At 42.6% G+C, this 15,254-nt stretch overlaps 2 protein-coding genes across 3 annotated transcripts; both read left to right on the forward strand.

The window, feature by feature from the left end:
- The first annotated feature begins 3,065 nt into the window (after positions 1–3,065).
- Positions 3,066–3,897, forward strand: LOC131137197 (protein S100-G-like). The gene is made up of 3 exons (XM_058084859.1): positions 3,066–3,233; positions 3,372–3,520; positions 3,593–3,897. Exons 2-3 carry the CDS (start codon positions 3,377–3,379, stop codon positions 3,719–3,721), a joined length of 273 nt encoding a protein of 90 aa, XP_057940842.1. The 5' UTR covers positions 3,066–3,233; positions 3,372–3,376; the 3' UTR covers positions 3,722–3,897.
- Positions 3,898–4,795: 898 nt separating this feature from the next.
- Positions 4,796–15,072, forward strand: snx27b (sorting nexin 27b). 2 transcript variants are annotated; one of them, XM_058084849.1, is made up of 13 exons: positions 4,796–5,586; positions 6,193–6,424; positions 7,381–7,573; positions 7,636–7,700; positions 7,785–7,889; positions 7,958–8,036; positions 10,292–10,455; positions 10,532–10,621; positions 10,941–11,090; positions 11,497–11,625; positions 11,692–11,751; positions 12,842–12,904; positions 13,126–15,072. In XM_058084849.1, exons 1-13 carry the CDS (start codon positions 5,267–5,269, stop codon positions 13,219–13,221), a joined length of 1,746 nt encoding a protein of 581 aa, XP_057940832.1. In that variant the 5' UTR covers positions 4,796–5,266; the 3' UTR covers positions 13,222–15,072. The 2 variants fall into 2 exon arrangements, with proteins under 2 accessions (XP_057940832.1, XP_057940833.1); XM_058084850.1 differs by having other exon boundaries at positions 12,842–12,890.
- Positions 15,073–15,254: the final 182 nt, after the last annotated feature.

A 15,254-nucleotide genomic window follows, 5' to 3' on the forward strand; every position in this document is an offset into this window, starting at 1 on the left:
GCTCCTCACTTCTTCCGGTTGCTCTTCTTGCGGAGGTAAAAAACTGAAACTTGAAAACGTCTTTTGGGATGAAGTGGAATGATTTGAATAAAATGAGGTGAGAGGTGAGATGAGCACTTGGAGAAGCTCCTGTTCCAAAGTCACCTGGATGGTCTATCCCAGGGGTGGGCAAACTACGGCCCGGGGGCCACATCCGGCCCGCCAAGTGTTTAAATATGGCCCGCACGTTCTTTCCAAACTTAACATACAACCTGACATCATGGCTTTAGCAAACCTTTTGATGGTTTAGGTAGTTTTTTTTTTTTTTTTATCAATTTTTTTATTTGATGTGATCTGCTGTTTACAAAGTGCTCCTGAAAAATAGGACACAAGCACACATACATAGCAGGTTGCATGACACTTTTACAGATACAATCATTCCAGGTGGACTGTTTTTAATTATATGCGTAAAATATATAGTCTGGCCCCCTGTCAATTTTGTTAAATTATTGTGGACCGCGAGTCAAAATGTTTGCCCACCCCTGGTCTATCCAATTATTGACACATGGGTATCGAAAAAAGCATCACACTCCAGCCAGACTGGTTTTCATGGTTTTTGTGCCTCCGGCAATGAAAGTGCAACCAGGAGCGAGGACAGTAAAGGAATCAAACCTTCATATAATATTCAGGAAAAAAAAACTGTACATTTTTATTTGCACTTAACGAACATCATATTAGGATATGATATATGATATGATGGTGGTTAGCATGTAGGCTACACAGTCAGGAGGTCGTGAAGACCTGGGTTCCAATCTCTGTGTGGAGTTTGGCTTTTCTCCGGGTATTCCGGTTCCCTCCCCAAGGATTCCGGTCACTAGGTGGCAGTAATGAGCAAAAACATTGAGACATTACCTGACATGTCACTACTACTACCACCTTAACACTGCATGAAAAAATGTTCTCCTGTTGGTGTGGAAGTGGTACATTTTTTGGCTTCTTAAGTTCAGAATAAATTTGAGGCTAACTGGTTAGCTTGAAAGTGTTGTGCAATGTGATGTAAACGATAACTCGTAGGAGTAAAGGTGATTATAATTGTGTAGATTTCATATCTACAGGGCTTGTTTGTAATTGCCTTTTGTTTGATTCCCATTTCTATACTTAGAACCTCCTGGAGACCCAAATGAGAGCAAATTCCGAATTTGACCAGTATTGTAACTCTTCCCAGTGGTGTTGTATTACTGGGTGTGCGTGCAAATCTCATTGTAATTGTAGCAAAGGACCAAAGTCCCGGCCCGGTCCTGCATGTGATAACCTGCTACAGACAGGAACAGACGAGGTGTGTCTGAGACTAAATATGACAAACACCAGCTCATGCCCGTACCCGGTGCTAATAGCTCTATGCTTGAGTAACTTCTTTTCTTTTTTTCTGCATATTTACCAACCAAGGGCGGGGCAGGAGGTTAAGTCTTTGCCCGCACGGCGAAAAAAGTGTTGAACTTCAGGGAGTGTCGGGGTGAAAAATGGGAATTGATGGTTAAGAATGCGGTCCGTCGTGTGTAGTAGGCGTGCCACAAGGTCTTCCGAGATTAAAACATGGCAAAAAAAATGGGCGCCTGGTCTGGAATGATGATAGTACAGTAAACCTCGGATATATCGGACTCGGATATATCGGAAATTCGCTCACAACGGACAGATAAAAAAGAACCAATTTTTCTGTAATGCATTTCCAATAAAAAATTCATTGCATATATCGGATTTTTTATAACCGATTTCGCCTATTTCGGACAAAATTTCCAGTCCCGTTCCAATGCATTTCCATGAAATTTCCCTGGCATATATCGGATGGCCGCATCGTGGCGCTCCGATTCGCCGAATCGTGACAGGCCGCTATACGACGTCATTTGCAGCGTTTGCAGCGTTGCCTGCGCGTCCAGGTACATTGGAAACATAGTCAAGGAAGTGCCTTTTTATAACGGATAAAATCCCATTTACGCATATACCGGATATAAATCCCATATATGCGTAAAACGGACATTTTCCGGTATACGCATATAACGGATTTCGCTTATATCGGACAAAACCAGTGGGAACAATTGAATCCGATATATCCGAGGTTTACTGTATCAGGATATTGCCATGTGTATTGGTTTCTTCCATAGAACAACGGCATGAAGGGAGTGAGCCCTTTTGTCAGTGAGTGTCTTTGCCTCGGAGGGTGGAGGCGGGGCTGCTGTAGCATACACACTTAGCGAGAAGCAATGCAGTAGAAATGATTGCGATATATTGTCATATTTTTTTATCGTATCGTCATCTTGCGTATAATTTTGTCTCGTGTTTGGTTTGATTGTTGATTCATGGTGTTGTTGACGTCAGCTCGGGGTCCCATTCACGCAGACCTCCACTACGGCGCCACACCTCCAGGAAGCATTGTTGTGATCAATGCAACACTGGTAATGAATGCATAGCCTCCAGTGTGTAGCATTGTTATGATCATTGAATGTATACGGATTTCACAAATATGTACATTCGGATTCAATTGTTCCCACTGGTTTTGTCCGATATAAGCGAAATCTGTTATATGCGTATACCGGAAAATGTCCGTTTTACGCATATATGGGATTTATATCCGGTATATGCGTAAATGGGATTTTATCCGTTATAAAAAGGCACTTCCTTGACTATGTTTCCAATGTACCTGGACGCGCAGGCAACGCTGCAAACGCTGCAAATGACGTCGTATAGCGGCCTGTCACGATTCGGCGAATCGGAGCGCCACGATGCGGCCATCCGATATATGCGAGGGAAATTTCATGGAAATGCATTGGAACGGGACTGGAGATTTTGTCCGAAATAGGCGAAATCTGTTATAAAAAATCCGATATATGCAATGAATTTGTATTGGAAATGCATTACAGAAAAATCGGTTCTTTTTTATCTGTCCGAGTGAATTTCCGATATATCCGAGTCCGATATATCCGAGGTTTACTGTATATCCTCGGGGGGGTTATTGCACATGCGCACTGCTTGATGTTTCGGAAGAAATGATCCGAGTGGGGCTGCACCCACGTCAGACAACACCCAAGCATAAGTTCCAACTTGTGATATCTTAACCACAGGCCACATGTCTCGGGTGGTGTCTTATTTCGAGGGTGTGTCTATTCGTACATTCGGCATATAAAAGTTTGGAATCTTTGAAGATCTGCTCTGTTCGCCTCAGTCATATTTTGGACTCTACGGAAAGTCACGCTACTTTGGTGAGTGGAGATTTCTTTCTAAATGCTTTGAAAGTACAGCTTTTTCTGGCACGCTAGTACTAGCTTTGTGGTATGTTTGTATATTCTATTTTAACATGGAAGGAAAACAGAGCAGTGAGGGATATTTTCTACTTACAGTCAACATGAGCGCCGAGCCTCCCAAGGTGATATGTGGAATGCTGATGCTCCAGCAAGCCTTCTACGAACATGCAAAAAAAAGGGGAGACCGGACCGTCTTGACCAATGCAGAGTTTGCTGAGATGCTCCGCAAGGAATGCTGCGTTGAGGTAGGGAAAAAAAAAAATAATCCCGTGGTGAATCAAGTTTTGGCATTTGATCTGCTATTTTCCTTTGCGTAGCTCCAGGACAGTCAGCAGAAGGAGGACTTCTTCAAGAAGCTAGACTTCGACGGGGACGGCTTCATCGACTTCCAGGAGTTTTGTGTTCAAATGGCAACCTTTATGATGCTAATGGGGCCAGACAAATAAAGCACAACGCAAGAGGAAAAGCCGCATATGGAAGATCTTTGACTTTTTTTTAAACAGCACAGCACTCTTGTAATGAAGTGTGAAAAAAAAAAAAATCAGGCGTGGCCCCTCTGCTCTGTCCCCGTGCTCCCACTGCATATTTTAAAATAACTTTTACGTTTGGAGTTTTTTCTGTACTTTTGTTTTACTTCTTTTCATTTGGTTTTAGGTGTAGACGGGTGTTGGTTGTGTACTTTTTTCAACAGGTTACACAGAGGAAATATATATGAACTATTTGCTGAGGTGAACGAGGAAATGCCACCGCCTTGCATGAACGCAGTGCATCTCAAATAGTGGGGCGGGCCCCCCCGGGGGGGAGTGGTTTACTGTCAGGTGGGCCGTGAGAGGCAGGGAGTATTTTCGGTGCTGGAATTTACTAATTCATAGTACATGCACTTCACTACTCTCTATTTTGTTGCATTTTCCTGGTTTCAGTTTCAAGTTCGGTCAGTACTGTACAGATAATACTTTATAGTATAGTATTACTACTCATAGTATTCCAAAACGGGGGGCGGGAAAACATTTCTGTTCCCTTAGGGACAAGCCACCCTGACCACTTGACGAGTCTGGTGTCAGCTAGCATACTCTATGAAACGCTGTAGCTAGCATACTGTAACTGTTAGCATGCTAACACCTAGCATGATAGCGCTAAATATCTATTTTAGCCATTGAGAAAATGGCTAAAATGTTAACATGCTGACGTTAACATGTTAACAGCACTTGCATGCTAACAGCTAGCATGATAACATGAAGTATATATGTAAGTACATACCTATGACAGTGGTTAAAAATTATAATTATTAATGCTATTTGTTAGCATGTTAACACCTAACATAAAACACAAAGTGTTTATGTGACTTAATACCTATGACAGTGTTTAAAAATAACAACATGCTAATTGTTGGCATGTTAACACCAAACATAAAACACTTTATGTGACTTAATACCTATGACAGTGTTTAAAAATAATAACATGCTAATTGTTGGCATGTTAACACCTAACATAAAACACTTTATGTGACTTAATACCTATGACAGTGTTTAAAAATAATAACATGCTAATTGTTAGCATGTTAACACCTAAGATAAAACACTATGACAAAGATGAGAAAGTCGCTCTGTTATCATGCTAACACCCAGCACGCTAGTATGTAAGAAAACGGCTAAAAAGACGACATGCCAACTCTTCCTGGATGTCTTCTTCTATTGGGTTGAACAGTCTGTTTATTAGTTGGGCACTGCTGCCACCTAGCGACAGACTTGTGTATTATTCAAGCATGCAGGCAGTTTTGTGGAGGCGCTCTAGCATCACACAACCGAAGAGGATTTGCAAAGGGACAGCTAGCTTCCCAGCTAGCCTCGTGAATTATCGGCTTCTGTCGGCATTTTCCGGTCTCCGACCAGCTAGCACAGCCGATTAGCTTGCTGCTCCTGTCCAGCTAACGTCAGTCCGCCGCTCATTCAATGTCTTCGCTACCCGGGCGGATGGCACGCACGGTGTGACAAATGGCGGATGTCGAGGGGCAAGACTTTTCCTCGTCGCACCCTCAACATTCAGCCAGCAACGGCACCGGGAGCGGCGACGTTACACCGGACGCCGGTGGCGGCTTCCCGGGCACCACCGTGACTTCGGGCCCGCGGCTAATCCGAATAGTGAAGTCAGACTCCGGCTACGGCTTCAACGTGCGGGGCCAAGTCAGTGAAGGGGGTCAACTCCGGAGCATTAACGGGGAACTGTACGCTCCGCTCCAGCATGTCAGCGCCGTTCTACCGGGGGGTGCCGCCGACCGAGCCGGTATATCGAAGGGGGACAGGATCCTAGAAGTGTAAGTGGATTTGCTTTGGTTTGTTTGGGGTGTTGGTGTTTTTGAAGTCACGTGATGAAGCTGTAATGGCGGGATGAAAGGCAACGGTTGTGCTGGCTTGATAAGGGCTGGCTTGTTTGTGCCCTGAACGCATCATTAGGCATTCATGTCACACGATAACATACTTCACTCCGTCAGTATCGCCATATTAGATTTGCCACAAATACCGGTGCTTATGTTTGCTTCTGTTGCCATGGAGACGGGCGTGCAGCATCTGCATCACAAGTGGTGGTGCTTGGTGTGTGAGAAGGTGGATTTAAGGTATGCAAAAAAAAAAGAGGTCTGTTTACTTCCATCCCTGATTGGCTCGGTTCTGGGTATGCTGCCGTCTCATTGGCCGGTTCCTGGATGCGGTTTGTCAATGGATGGCCCACAGTAACCTGGCAGTTTGGTGACCCCATTATTTCTGCGTGTGCAACTGTACAAGTAGAAACCCATATAATAAAGTCAAACTATTATTGGAATAAAGTCATTATTATAAGAAGAAAGTCAAAATTATTGGAAAAAAATAAAAAAACACATTCTGATTTTCTCCCCTCAACTGCTTCTGTGTCCCCTTTCAAACAGGAACGGAGTGAATGTGGAGGGCGCGACGCACAAGCAGGTGGTGGACCTGATCCGGGCCGGGCAGAAGGAGCTGGTTCTCGCCGTGCTCTCAGTCCCGCCTCAGGAGGCGGACTGCCTGGATCCAGGAGACGACGGCACATCCCAGTCCTGCTACGACTACTCGGACAAGCAGGCCGTGCCCATCTCTGTGCCCAGCTACAAACACACGGAGCTCCACCAGGAGAAGTTTGTGGTAGGCGTGTGCATCTTTTCACCACGCGAGGACAACGCCATACATGTGTGCGGTCGTCCTTTGTTTGTGGTTGACTATGGCTTACTATCAGTCAAAAATATTGAAAGACAAGTTATATGTACACACTGCATGGAGACTGACTACTCCATGCAGGGGGGAAAAAAGGTCTCCTCTCATTCCATGTGGAAGTGGTACATTTTGTTATTCTGTGTCCTTCTTCTCCACTCTGTTTGGATCCCTACAGTGACACCGTAGTCTGCACAATGTGATAGCCAAAGAATATAGGGGTGTTATTTCATGTGTACAAGGCTCTCATAATGTTCAAAGCCGTATTTAGAAAGTCACAAACAGGTTTTCTTGCTCTAACTACAAAAATATTCAATTCATTCATTCATTTTCGACCGCTTTTCCTCACCAGGGTCGCGGGGGGTGCTAGAGCCTATCCCAGCTGTCTTTGGGCGAGAGGCGGGTTACACCCTGGACTGGTGGCCAGCCAATCACAGGGCACATATAGACAAACAGCCATTCACACTCACATTTATACCTATGCCTATAGCCAAGGGTGGAATTGAACCCTGGTCTTCTAGTGTTGAGGTCTGCGCGCTAACCACTCGACCGCTGTGCCGCCCAATTCATTAATATTAGATCCTATTTTGCCGAAATTCACGGATCGCAGTCATGTCCTGAATCAATTAACTGTGATAAACGAGGGACAACAATACTGTATTTACATTACCAGTCCAAAGTTTAGCTACACTTTCTCTGTTAATAGATTCACTTTTCACTGGTAATTTTGGCTTTTTATAGCTTAGGAAATGATCTATTAATTGCAATTGCATCACAGAGAATCCAGTGGATCCCTGCACATTCGCAATTCACCATTCCTACAAAAATTCCGCAAATTAGCAGATTTAAAAAAATGATCAAATCAAATAGAAACATATTCATCCCTGCAGGTATATAACGTCCACATGGCGGGAAGGCAGCTGTGCGCCAAACGCTACAGAGAGTTTGTCATTCTTCACCAAAACCTGAAAAGAGACTTTGTCAACTTCACGTTCCCCAAGCTCCCCGGGAAGTGGCCTTTTTCCCTATCGGAGCAGCAGCTGGATGCACGGCGTCGAGGCCTGGAGGAATATCTAGAACGAGGTGAGAAGGTTCCCTGGGTCCATCTACGAGCTGATACTGACTGACTACGTTTGGATCTGTAGTGTGCTCCGTGAGGGTGATTGGGGAAAGCGACATCATGCAGGAGTTCCTGTCCGAGCCGGATGAGGTAATAAAAAAAAAAAAAAAAAAAAGAGGAACGATGACGCTCTTTGTGTCTTTAGATGTTTCCTCACTATGTCTTTCCCCCCAGAACTACAACGGCGTGTGGGATGTGGAGTTGAGGATAGCCATGCCCGATAAGACCACACTCACCGTGCGTGTTCACAAAAATTCCACCACGGACCACGTCTACCAGGTACCAAAGCCCCCTTCAAGGACCCCGTCATCCGACACGCTTTACCGACCCCAGTCTTCGTATTCCAGGCTGTGGTTATGAAACTTGGGATGGAGAGCAGCACCGCCAGCTACTTTGCCCTGTTCGAGGTCATCAACCACACTTTCTGTGAGTTGGACACCTTTTCCTAATCCGATGGTTTTCCCCACACAGCAGGGGGGCCAAACTTTTCCACATAGAGCCACATTGTGAAAAATGAAAGATATGCTAAGACGTTATATATATTTCAGGAAACACTACATCTCATCTTTATGGTATTGGTGACGGACTTTTATTAGCATCAACTTTTTGGTCTTTTTTTTTTTTACAATTTTTCCTTTTTTTAAAAAAAAATTAAAATTTTGTTCCTAAATAATTTTTCTTCTCGTAATATTTATACTTTGGATTTATTAGGATACTCTGTACAAATCCCATTACAAACTTTGTGTGACTGCACTGCAGAGGCTTGAGAGACGGGGCTTTAGACCAACATCGAACTCCTTCCTTCCTGAAAAATCCCCCCCCCTTTTTGACCAAATAGCTGTCCTTGGCTATGCCTGCTGGTAACTAGTGGCTCGTAACCTGAATTTTAACTTGCAGTTGAAAGCAAAAAAACTCATCCATCTACATAAGAAACACTTGTTAGTTGGGACACTAGTATTCCAAGATAGCACTGTATAAAGGACAATAAAAAATAGCTGATAATACACACTATGATACTAAAATGACATTTTCCTCTTACATATTACATTATATTTTATTCTTGTAAAATTGCAACTTCATCAGAATCAAACTTGTAAAATTTTTCGTGTTTTGACCAGAAAAGTGCATTAGCCGCAAGTTGAAAAAACTGAAAAAAAACGTTTTTTGTCAAAAATCACCAAATTCAAACATTTTTTTTTTTTTTACAATTTTGCTGTTTTTTTTTTAATTTAAAAAATATTTCAACTTTGTTCCTAAATAATTTTTCTTCTTGTAATATTTATACTTTGGATTTATTAGGATATGCTCTACAAATCCCATTACAAACTTTGTGTGACTGCACTGCAGAGGCTTGAGAGACGGGGCTTTAGACCAACATAGAACTCCTTCCTGAACCCCCCCCCCTTTTTGACCAAATAGCTGTCCTTGGCTATGCCTGCTGGTAACTAGCGGCTAGTAACCCGAATTTTAACTCGCAGTTGAAAGCAAAAAAACTCATCCATCTACATAAGAAACACTTGTTAGTTGGGACACTAGTATTCCAAGATAGCACTGTATAAAGGACAATAAAAAATAGCTGATAATACACACTATGATACTAAAATTACATTTTCCTCATACATATTACATTATATTTTATTCTTGTAAAATTGCAACTTCATTAGAATCAAACTTGTAAAAAATTTTTGTGTTTTTTTGACAAGAAAAGTGCATTAGCCGCAAGTTGAAAAAACTGAAAAAAACGTTTTTTGTCAAAAATCACCAAATTCAAACAATTTTTTTTTACAATTTTGCTGTTTTTTTTTTATTTTTAAAATATTTCAACTTTGTTCCTAAATAATTTTTCTTCTTGTAATATTTATACTTTGGATATATTAGGATCCCATTACAAACTTTGTGTAACTGCACTGCAGAGGCTTGTGAGACGGGGCTTTAGACCAACATAGAACTCCTTCCTGAAAAATCCCCCCCTTTTTGACCAAATAGCTGTCCTTGGCTATGCCTGCTGGTAACTAGCGGCTCGTAACCTGAATTTTAACTCGCAGTTGAAAGCAAAAAACTCATCCATCTACATAAGAAACACTTGTTAGTTGGGACACTAGTATTCCAAGATAGCACTGTATAAAGGACAATAAAAAATAGCTGATAATAGACACTATGATACTAAAATGACATTTTCCTCTTACATATTACATTATATTTTATTCTTGTAAAATTGCAACTTCATCAGAATCAAACTTGTATTTTTTTGTGTTTTTTTTTTTTTTTTTTTTTACCAGAAAAGTGCATTAGCCGCAAGTTGAAAAAACTGAAAAAAACGTTTTTTGTCAAAAATCACCAAATTCAAACACTGGCATTTTATGCCATTTTTGGGTGCTTCTCAGGCCCCTAATGAGTGTGTGTGACGTTTCCCGTGTTTTTTCCAAAAAAAAAAAAATTGTAACGTTTCCAAAAATCACAACTTTATTTGTTTGTTTGTTTCTCATGTTTCTCACTAAAATGATATCATATTTTTCCTCCTAAAATAAAATTACAGCCATTCCTCGTAATATTGATTTGACCTTATTCTTGTGAAATGACTGCTGCTGTTGTTGCAAACAAGCTAACACTTGGTTTGAACACTCCGTTGTAGCGCTTTGGAAGTTCTACCCTCACCTTCACGTGTCGCTCTTGTTGTTCAGTACGCAAGCTGGCCCCCAACGAGTTCCCCCACAAGCTCTACGTGCAGAACTACACCTCCGCCATCCCGGGAACCTGCCTCACCCTGCGGAAGTGGCTCTTCACGACTGAGGAGGAGATCTTGCTCAATGACAACCAGCTTGCCGTCTGCTTCTTCTTCCACCAGGTGTGTTCGAGTCTATAATTATTCCTCTCTCTCTCTCTCTCGCTCGCTCTCTAAATGGATCCTCTATATTTTTCAGGCCGTGGAGGATGTGATTAAAGGTTACATCAAAGTAGAGGAGAAGTCCTACCAGCTGCAGAAGCTGGCAGAGCAGAAGAAGATGTCTGGGGTAGGAAATATTAATACCTACATATTTATTACATTCTTAAATCTCTCACTGTTTAGGACAGAGCTCACTATTTGGCAAGAGGTGCATACATATAGTATATACTGTACACTACTCTCTAAAGGTTTGGGATATTTTAGGGTGGAATTAGGACCCCCCTGATATAGACAGAATTGTTCAACAGCAGTATGGGACACATATACTACATAGTAATACTACATAGTAATACTACATAGTAATGATACAACACACCATAACCTTGACATGGTGTGTTTTCGGAAGGGGTTTGACACCATCCAACACTTCTTCTCGTGTCTCCTAGTATCTGAATGTGTTGAGGGGCTGCCAAGGCTACAATGAAATCCTGTTCCCTCACTGCTCCTGCAACTCCAGACGTAAAGGCCACGTCATGGCGGCCATCAGCATTCAACACTTTAAGCTGCACGCCTGCACCGAGGAGGGGACACTTGAGGTAAGGACAGCTTGGTCTGGAGTTTATATGGAGGTATATGGAGGTCTGGAGGTATAAACACACACACACGCGCTAACCCGTCATTAGACGCAGCTGCACATTGGAATGAGATGGTTAGGCCAAAGCCTTAAATAAAGCTCTCCTCCTGTAGTGGCCCTCCTCTCTAATTGATAGATGCCGTACCCCTCTACTACCCCCACGATTAACAAGAAAGGTGCAGCTGACTCCATTTTATTTCTCTTGACGGGGGGCAGTGGTCCTCAACTTGGTCCTCAGCTTAATGGAATAAATAGCTTATTTTTATTCTCACTCCCATTTCTTCTATTTGTATTTTTAAGCTGTACTCAGAACCTCCTTAAGATCCAACAGTGCCAAATGTCCCCTAGCCAGTCCATTGTGTGTTCAGAACCAGGTGATAGCCTTCGAGTGGGGGGACATGCAGCGGTGGGACACGGACGAGGAGAGCGTAGCCTTTTGCTTCGAGTACGCGCGAGGGGAGAAGAAACCCCGCTGGGTGAAGATCTTTACACCCTACGTGAGTCAGCGGCCATTTTTTTGAGTCGTGTCCCGTCAGGAACCAACCTCTGGTCTGCTCTTCCAGTTCAACTACATGCATGAATGCTTCGAGAGGGTTTTCTGTGAACTCAAGTGGAGGAAGGAGGTAAGACCAGTCCGCTTGGCCACGCGCCTTTACCACTGCACGCTGCTTTTACTTTTAGAGTAGTTACTGATCAACTAATGAGCTAGGCACATAAATATGGAGTAGTTACTAAGGAACCATTGAACTAATGACTAAGGCACATACATTTAGAGTAGTTACTGAAGAACTAATGACTAACGCACATACATTTAGAGTAGTTACTGAAGAACTAATGAGGGACTAATGACTAAGGCACATATATTTAGAGTAGTTACTGAGGAACTAATGACTAAGGCACATACATTTAGAGTAGTTACTGAAGAACTAATGAGGGACTAATGACTAAGGCAGATACATTTAGAGTAGTTACTGCGGAACTAATGACTAAGGCACATACATTTAGAGTAGTTACTGAGGAACTAATGACTAAGGCACATACATTTAGAGTAGTTACTGAAGAACTAATGAGGGACTAATGACTAAGGCACATACATTTAGAGTAGTTACTGAAGAACAAATGAGGGACTAATGACTAAGGCACATACATTTAGAGTAGTTACTGAAGAACTAATGAGGGACTAATGACTAAGGCACATGTATTTAGAGTAGTTACTGAGGAACTAATGACTAAAGCACATACATTTAGAGTAGTTACTGAGGAACTAATGACTAAGTCACATACATTTAGAGTAGTTACTGAAGAACTAATGAGGGACTAATGACTAAGGCACATACATTTAGAGTAGTTACTGAAGAACTAATGAGGGACTAATGACTAAGGCACATACATATAGAGTAGTTACTGAGGAACTAATGACTAAGGCACATACATTTAGAGTAGTTACTGAAGAACTAATGAGGGACTAATGACTAAGGCACATACATATAGAGTAGTTACTGAGGAACTAATGACTAAGGCACATACATTTTGAGTAGTTACTGAGGAACTAATGACTAAGGCACATACATTTAAAGTAGTTACTGAGGAACTAATGACTAAGGCACATACATATAGAGTAGTTACTGAGGAACTAATGACTAAGGCACATGTATTTAGAGTAGTTACTGAGGATCTAATGAAGTCATCTCCATGCATCCCATATATCCACAGGTGGAGCAGGAGGCGACGGACAAAGACAACAAGAATTGCACCAACGACGGTATGTGTGGCAAGGTAAAGCTCTGCCTGCCTCCGTCACCTTTACATGCTCCATTTTTTTTAACACTTAGTTAAAGTGTGTTTGCGAACTAAATATATATAAATAGCACATCCTGGCTGCTATTTACAGTGTTTGTTGTTTTTTACAGCGTGCTTGTTCCTCCTGAAGCCAAGACCTACCAAAGTCAATTCCGCGACGTCATTAACGCCTTCCTGAATCTTTCTTCCCCTCGCAGAATATTTTCCAGCTGCTGAGGCACCGAAGGGATGGAGTCACCCACCCAGAGGGGTCCTTACCTGCTGACCACCCGCCGGCGTCCCCGCTCAGCTAAGCCCGCCACTCGTGTAAATGGAAGGGACTCTCCACGGCAAGTCAGCATTCTCGCTCCTCTCCACGCCCGAACGTCATGTGACCCAGCAGGCATCTGCGAAAGAACAAAACGCGTAGAGAACATAAAACGTGCATCAGGAAGGACGTAGCGGACGGCTCTCGCTGGAATGTAAACAAACCGAGGTAAGACGGCGTCACGGACGAAGACGATGGAGGATGACCACAGGGATCACCACAAGGTTCTAAAGGTGCAATACGAGCGAGTATAATATCATTTATTTGACAGTGGGTTGCCCACTGGGGGGGCGGGGGGGGTTTACACTTCGAGATGCAGAGCCTTCATCCCGAGACTCAATGATTGGTCGGCAAAGTAAATTTAAACAGAACGGCCAAAACCTAAAATTCTGTTCTTTAATAAAATGGAAAATACAGCATTTCGAGAAATGCTGCAAATGTTTGACAGACAGTAGTAATTGCCTGTGAGGAAATACAACTTTACAGAGTGAAAGGAATAGACCTCTAAAACAAATATTGCATTATTATGAGATATTATTGTCATAAAAAAATTAAATAATAAAAATAATAATAAAATATAAAAACAAAAAATATTTTTTAGCATCACTTTTTTTGGGACAATGAATATTTTCCACATTTTCTTACCATATTAGTGTTAAAATCTCGACACATGTTACTGTTACATCACCCCTTTTGCAAAATAGGCGACCTTTAACCTCTATTCCGACCTTTATTCTCACTTGCAAAAGTGCTCCAAATGTGTTGGATTGTGGGGTCACCCCTTATGATTTCACTTGGTTCATTCCAGAAGTTGATTTGGTTGATTCTTTAGTTTGTTTTTTAAGCAGGACAAACCTGCTAGAGTGTTCTAAGAAGGGTTTGACTGACATTTAGCGTGGCCAATCCTCTACTTCCTTAGTCTGCTTAGTCAAGGCTGACTCAGACGCAGTACCCTGACCGTACAGCAGGGGTCCTCCTCCTTCCTCCTCCCTGCCAGTGATTACTTCTGGCTCCCATGAGCTCCCACAGGATTTATAATCGGCCTTAATTCAAAGGTAGCACTTATTTATGGCTGCGGACGGTTCCTCGCTCTGCGGGTAAAAACCTTCCGTGCCCCCTGATGTCAGGCGTCGTGGGACAAAGCTTTTACTAAGCGCTGCATCAATTCCTGCTAAATGTGATGCTTTCTACGTTGCGTATCGAATAAGGGCTGAACGCAGCGTCTAATTGATCATCATTGATAGCCTGCTGCTGGTCTGGTTCCTTTCGGGATGACAAATGTAATAAGATGAAACTAATCTTATTATTCAAACCTGACGCACAACAACAGCATTTGGCTTATGAAGTATGAATGTATATTTATTGATTTATTGTCATACGGATTGAAACGTTAGCAGGGGAAAGTGAACTTCTTGTCATCATCTTTTCTTGGAGGTCCAGACTTGGATGTCACCACACATGCCGTGAAGCGTGGGTTCTCAAACTGTGCTACGAGTGCCCTTGGTAGACATCTCTAGCTTTTGCCAGAGACGCAAAGAGAAAATGTATTTGTGGCAGCCCGCCATGGACACATTTGGACCGCCACAAATAGATCGGTTGCTACCTGTTTGGTCTATCATGAACACATGATAATGGGACTGTCTGTGAATGTAGCGTGGCGCTTTCTTAGCACACCTCGTTCTTACGGTACCTGGTCTGCCATGGGAATAAGAACACGTAGCAGGAGGGATCTGTTTTGCTAACGCTTGCAAGTATTCAGACCAACATGAAGGCTCGTATGGATTGTTGAAGGACAAATTGTAAAGTATTCTTTGAAATAAACCGACGGTTACGTTCTCTTGTTGTGTTTTTTTTTGGTAAAAAGTTGGATTGGGAACGCTTAGCCGGCTCCTCCAATGGGATCGATCCACTTCCAGTTCTCCCACTCTCTGTCCAATTTTCCTTTCCCATCGGCGTCCTTTCATGAGCAGCCGTATCGTGTATCGACCGGCGTCATCTCCTCGTAGCTGCGTAACGAAG

The sequence above is a fragment of the Doryrhamphus excisus genome, chromosome 10 (genome assembly GCF_030265055.1).
Source record: "Doryrhamphus excisus isolate RoL2022-K1 chromosome 10, RoL_Dexc_1.0, whole genome shotgun sequence".
Lineage (NCBI taxonomy): Eukaryota > Metazoa > Chordata > Actinopteri > Syngnathiformes > Syngnathidae > Doryrhamphus > Doryrhamphus excisus.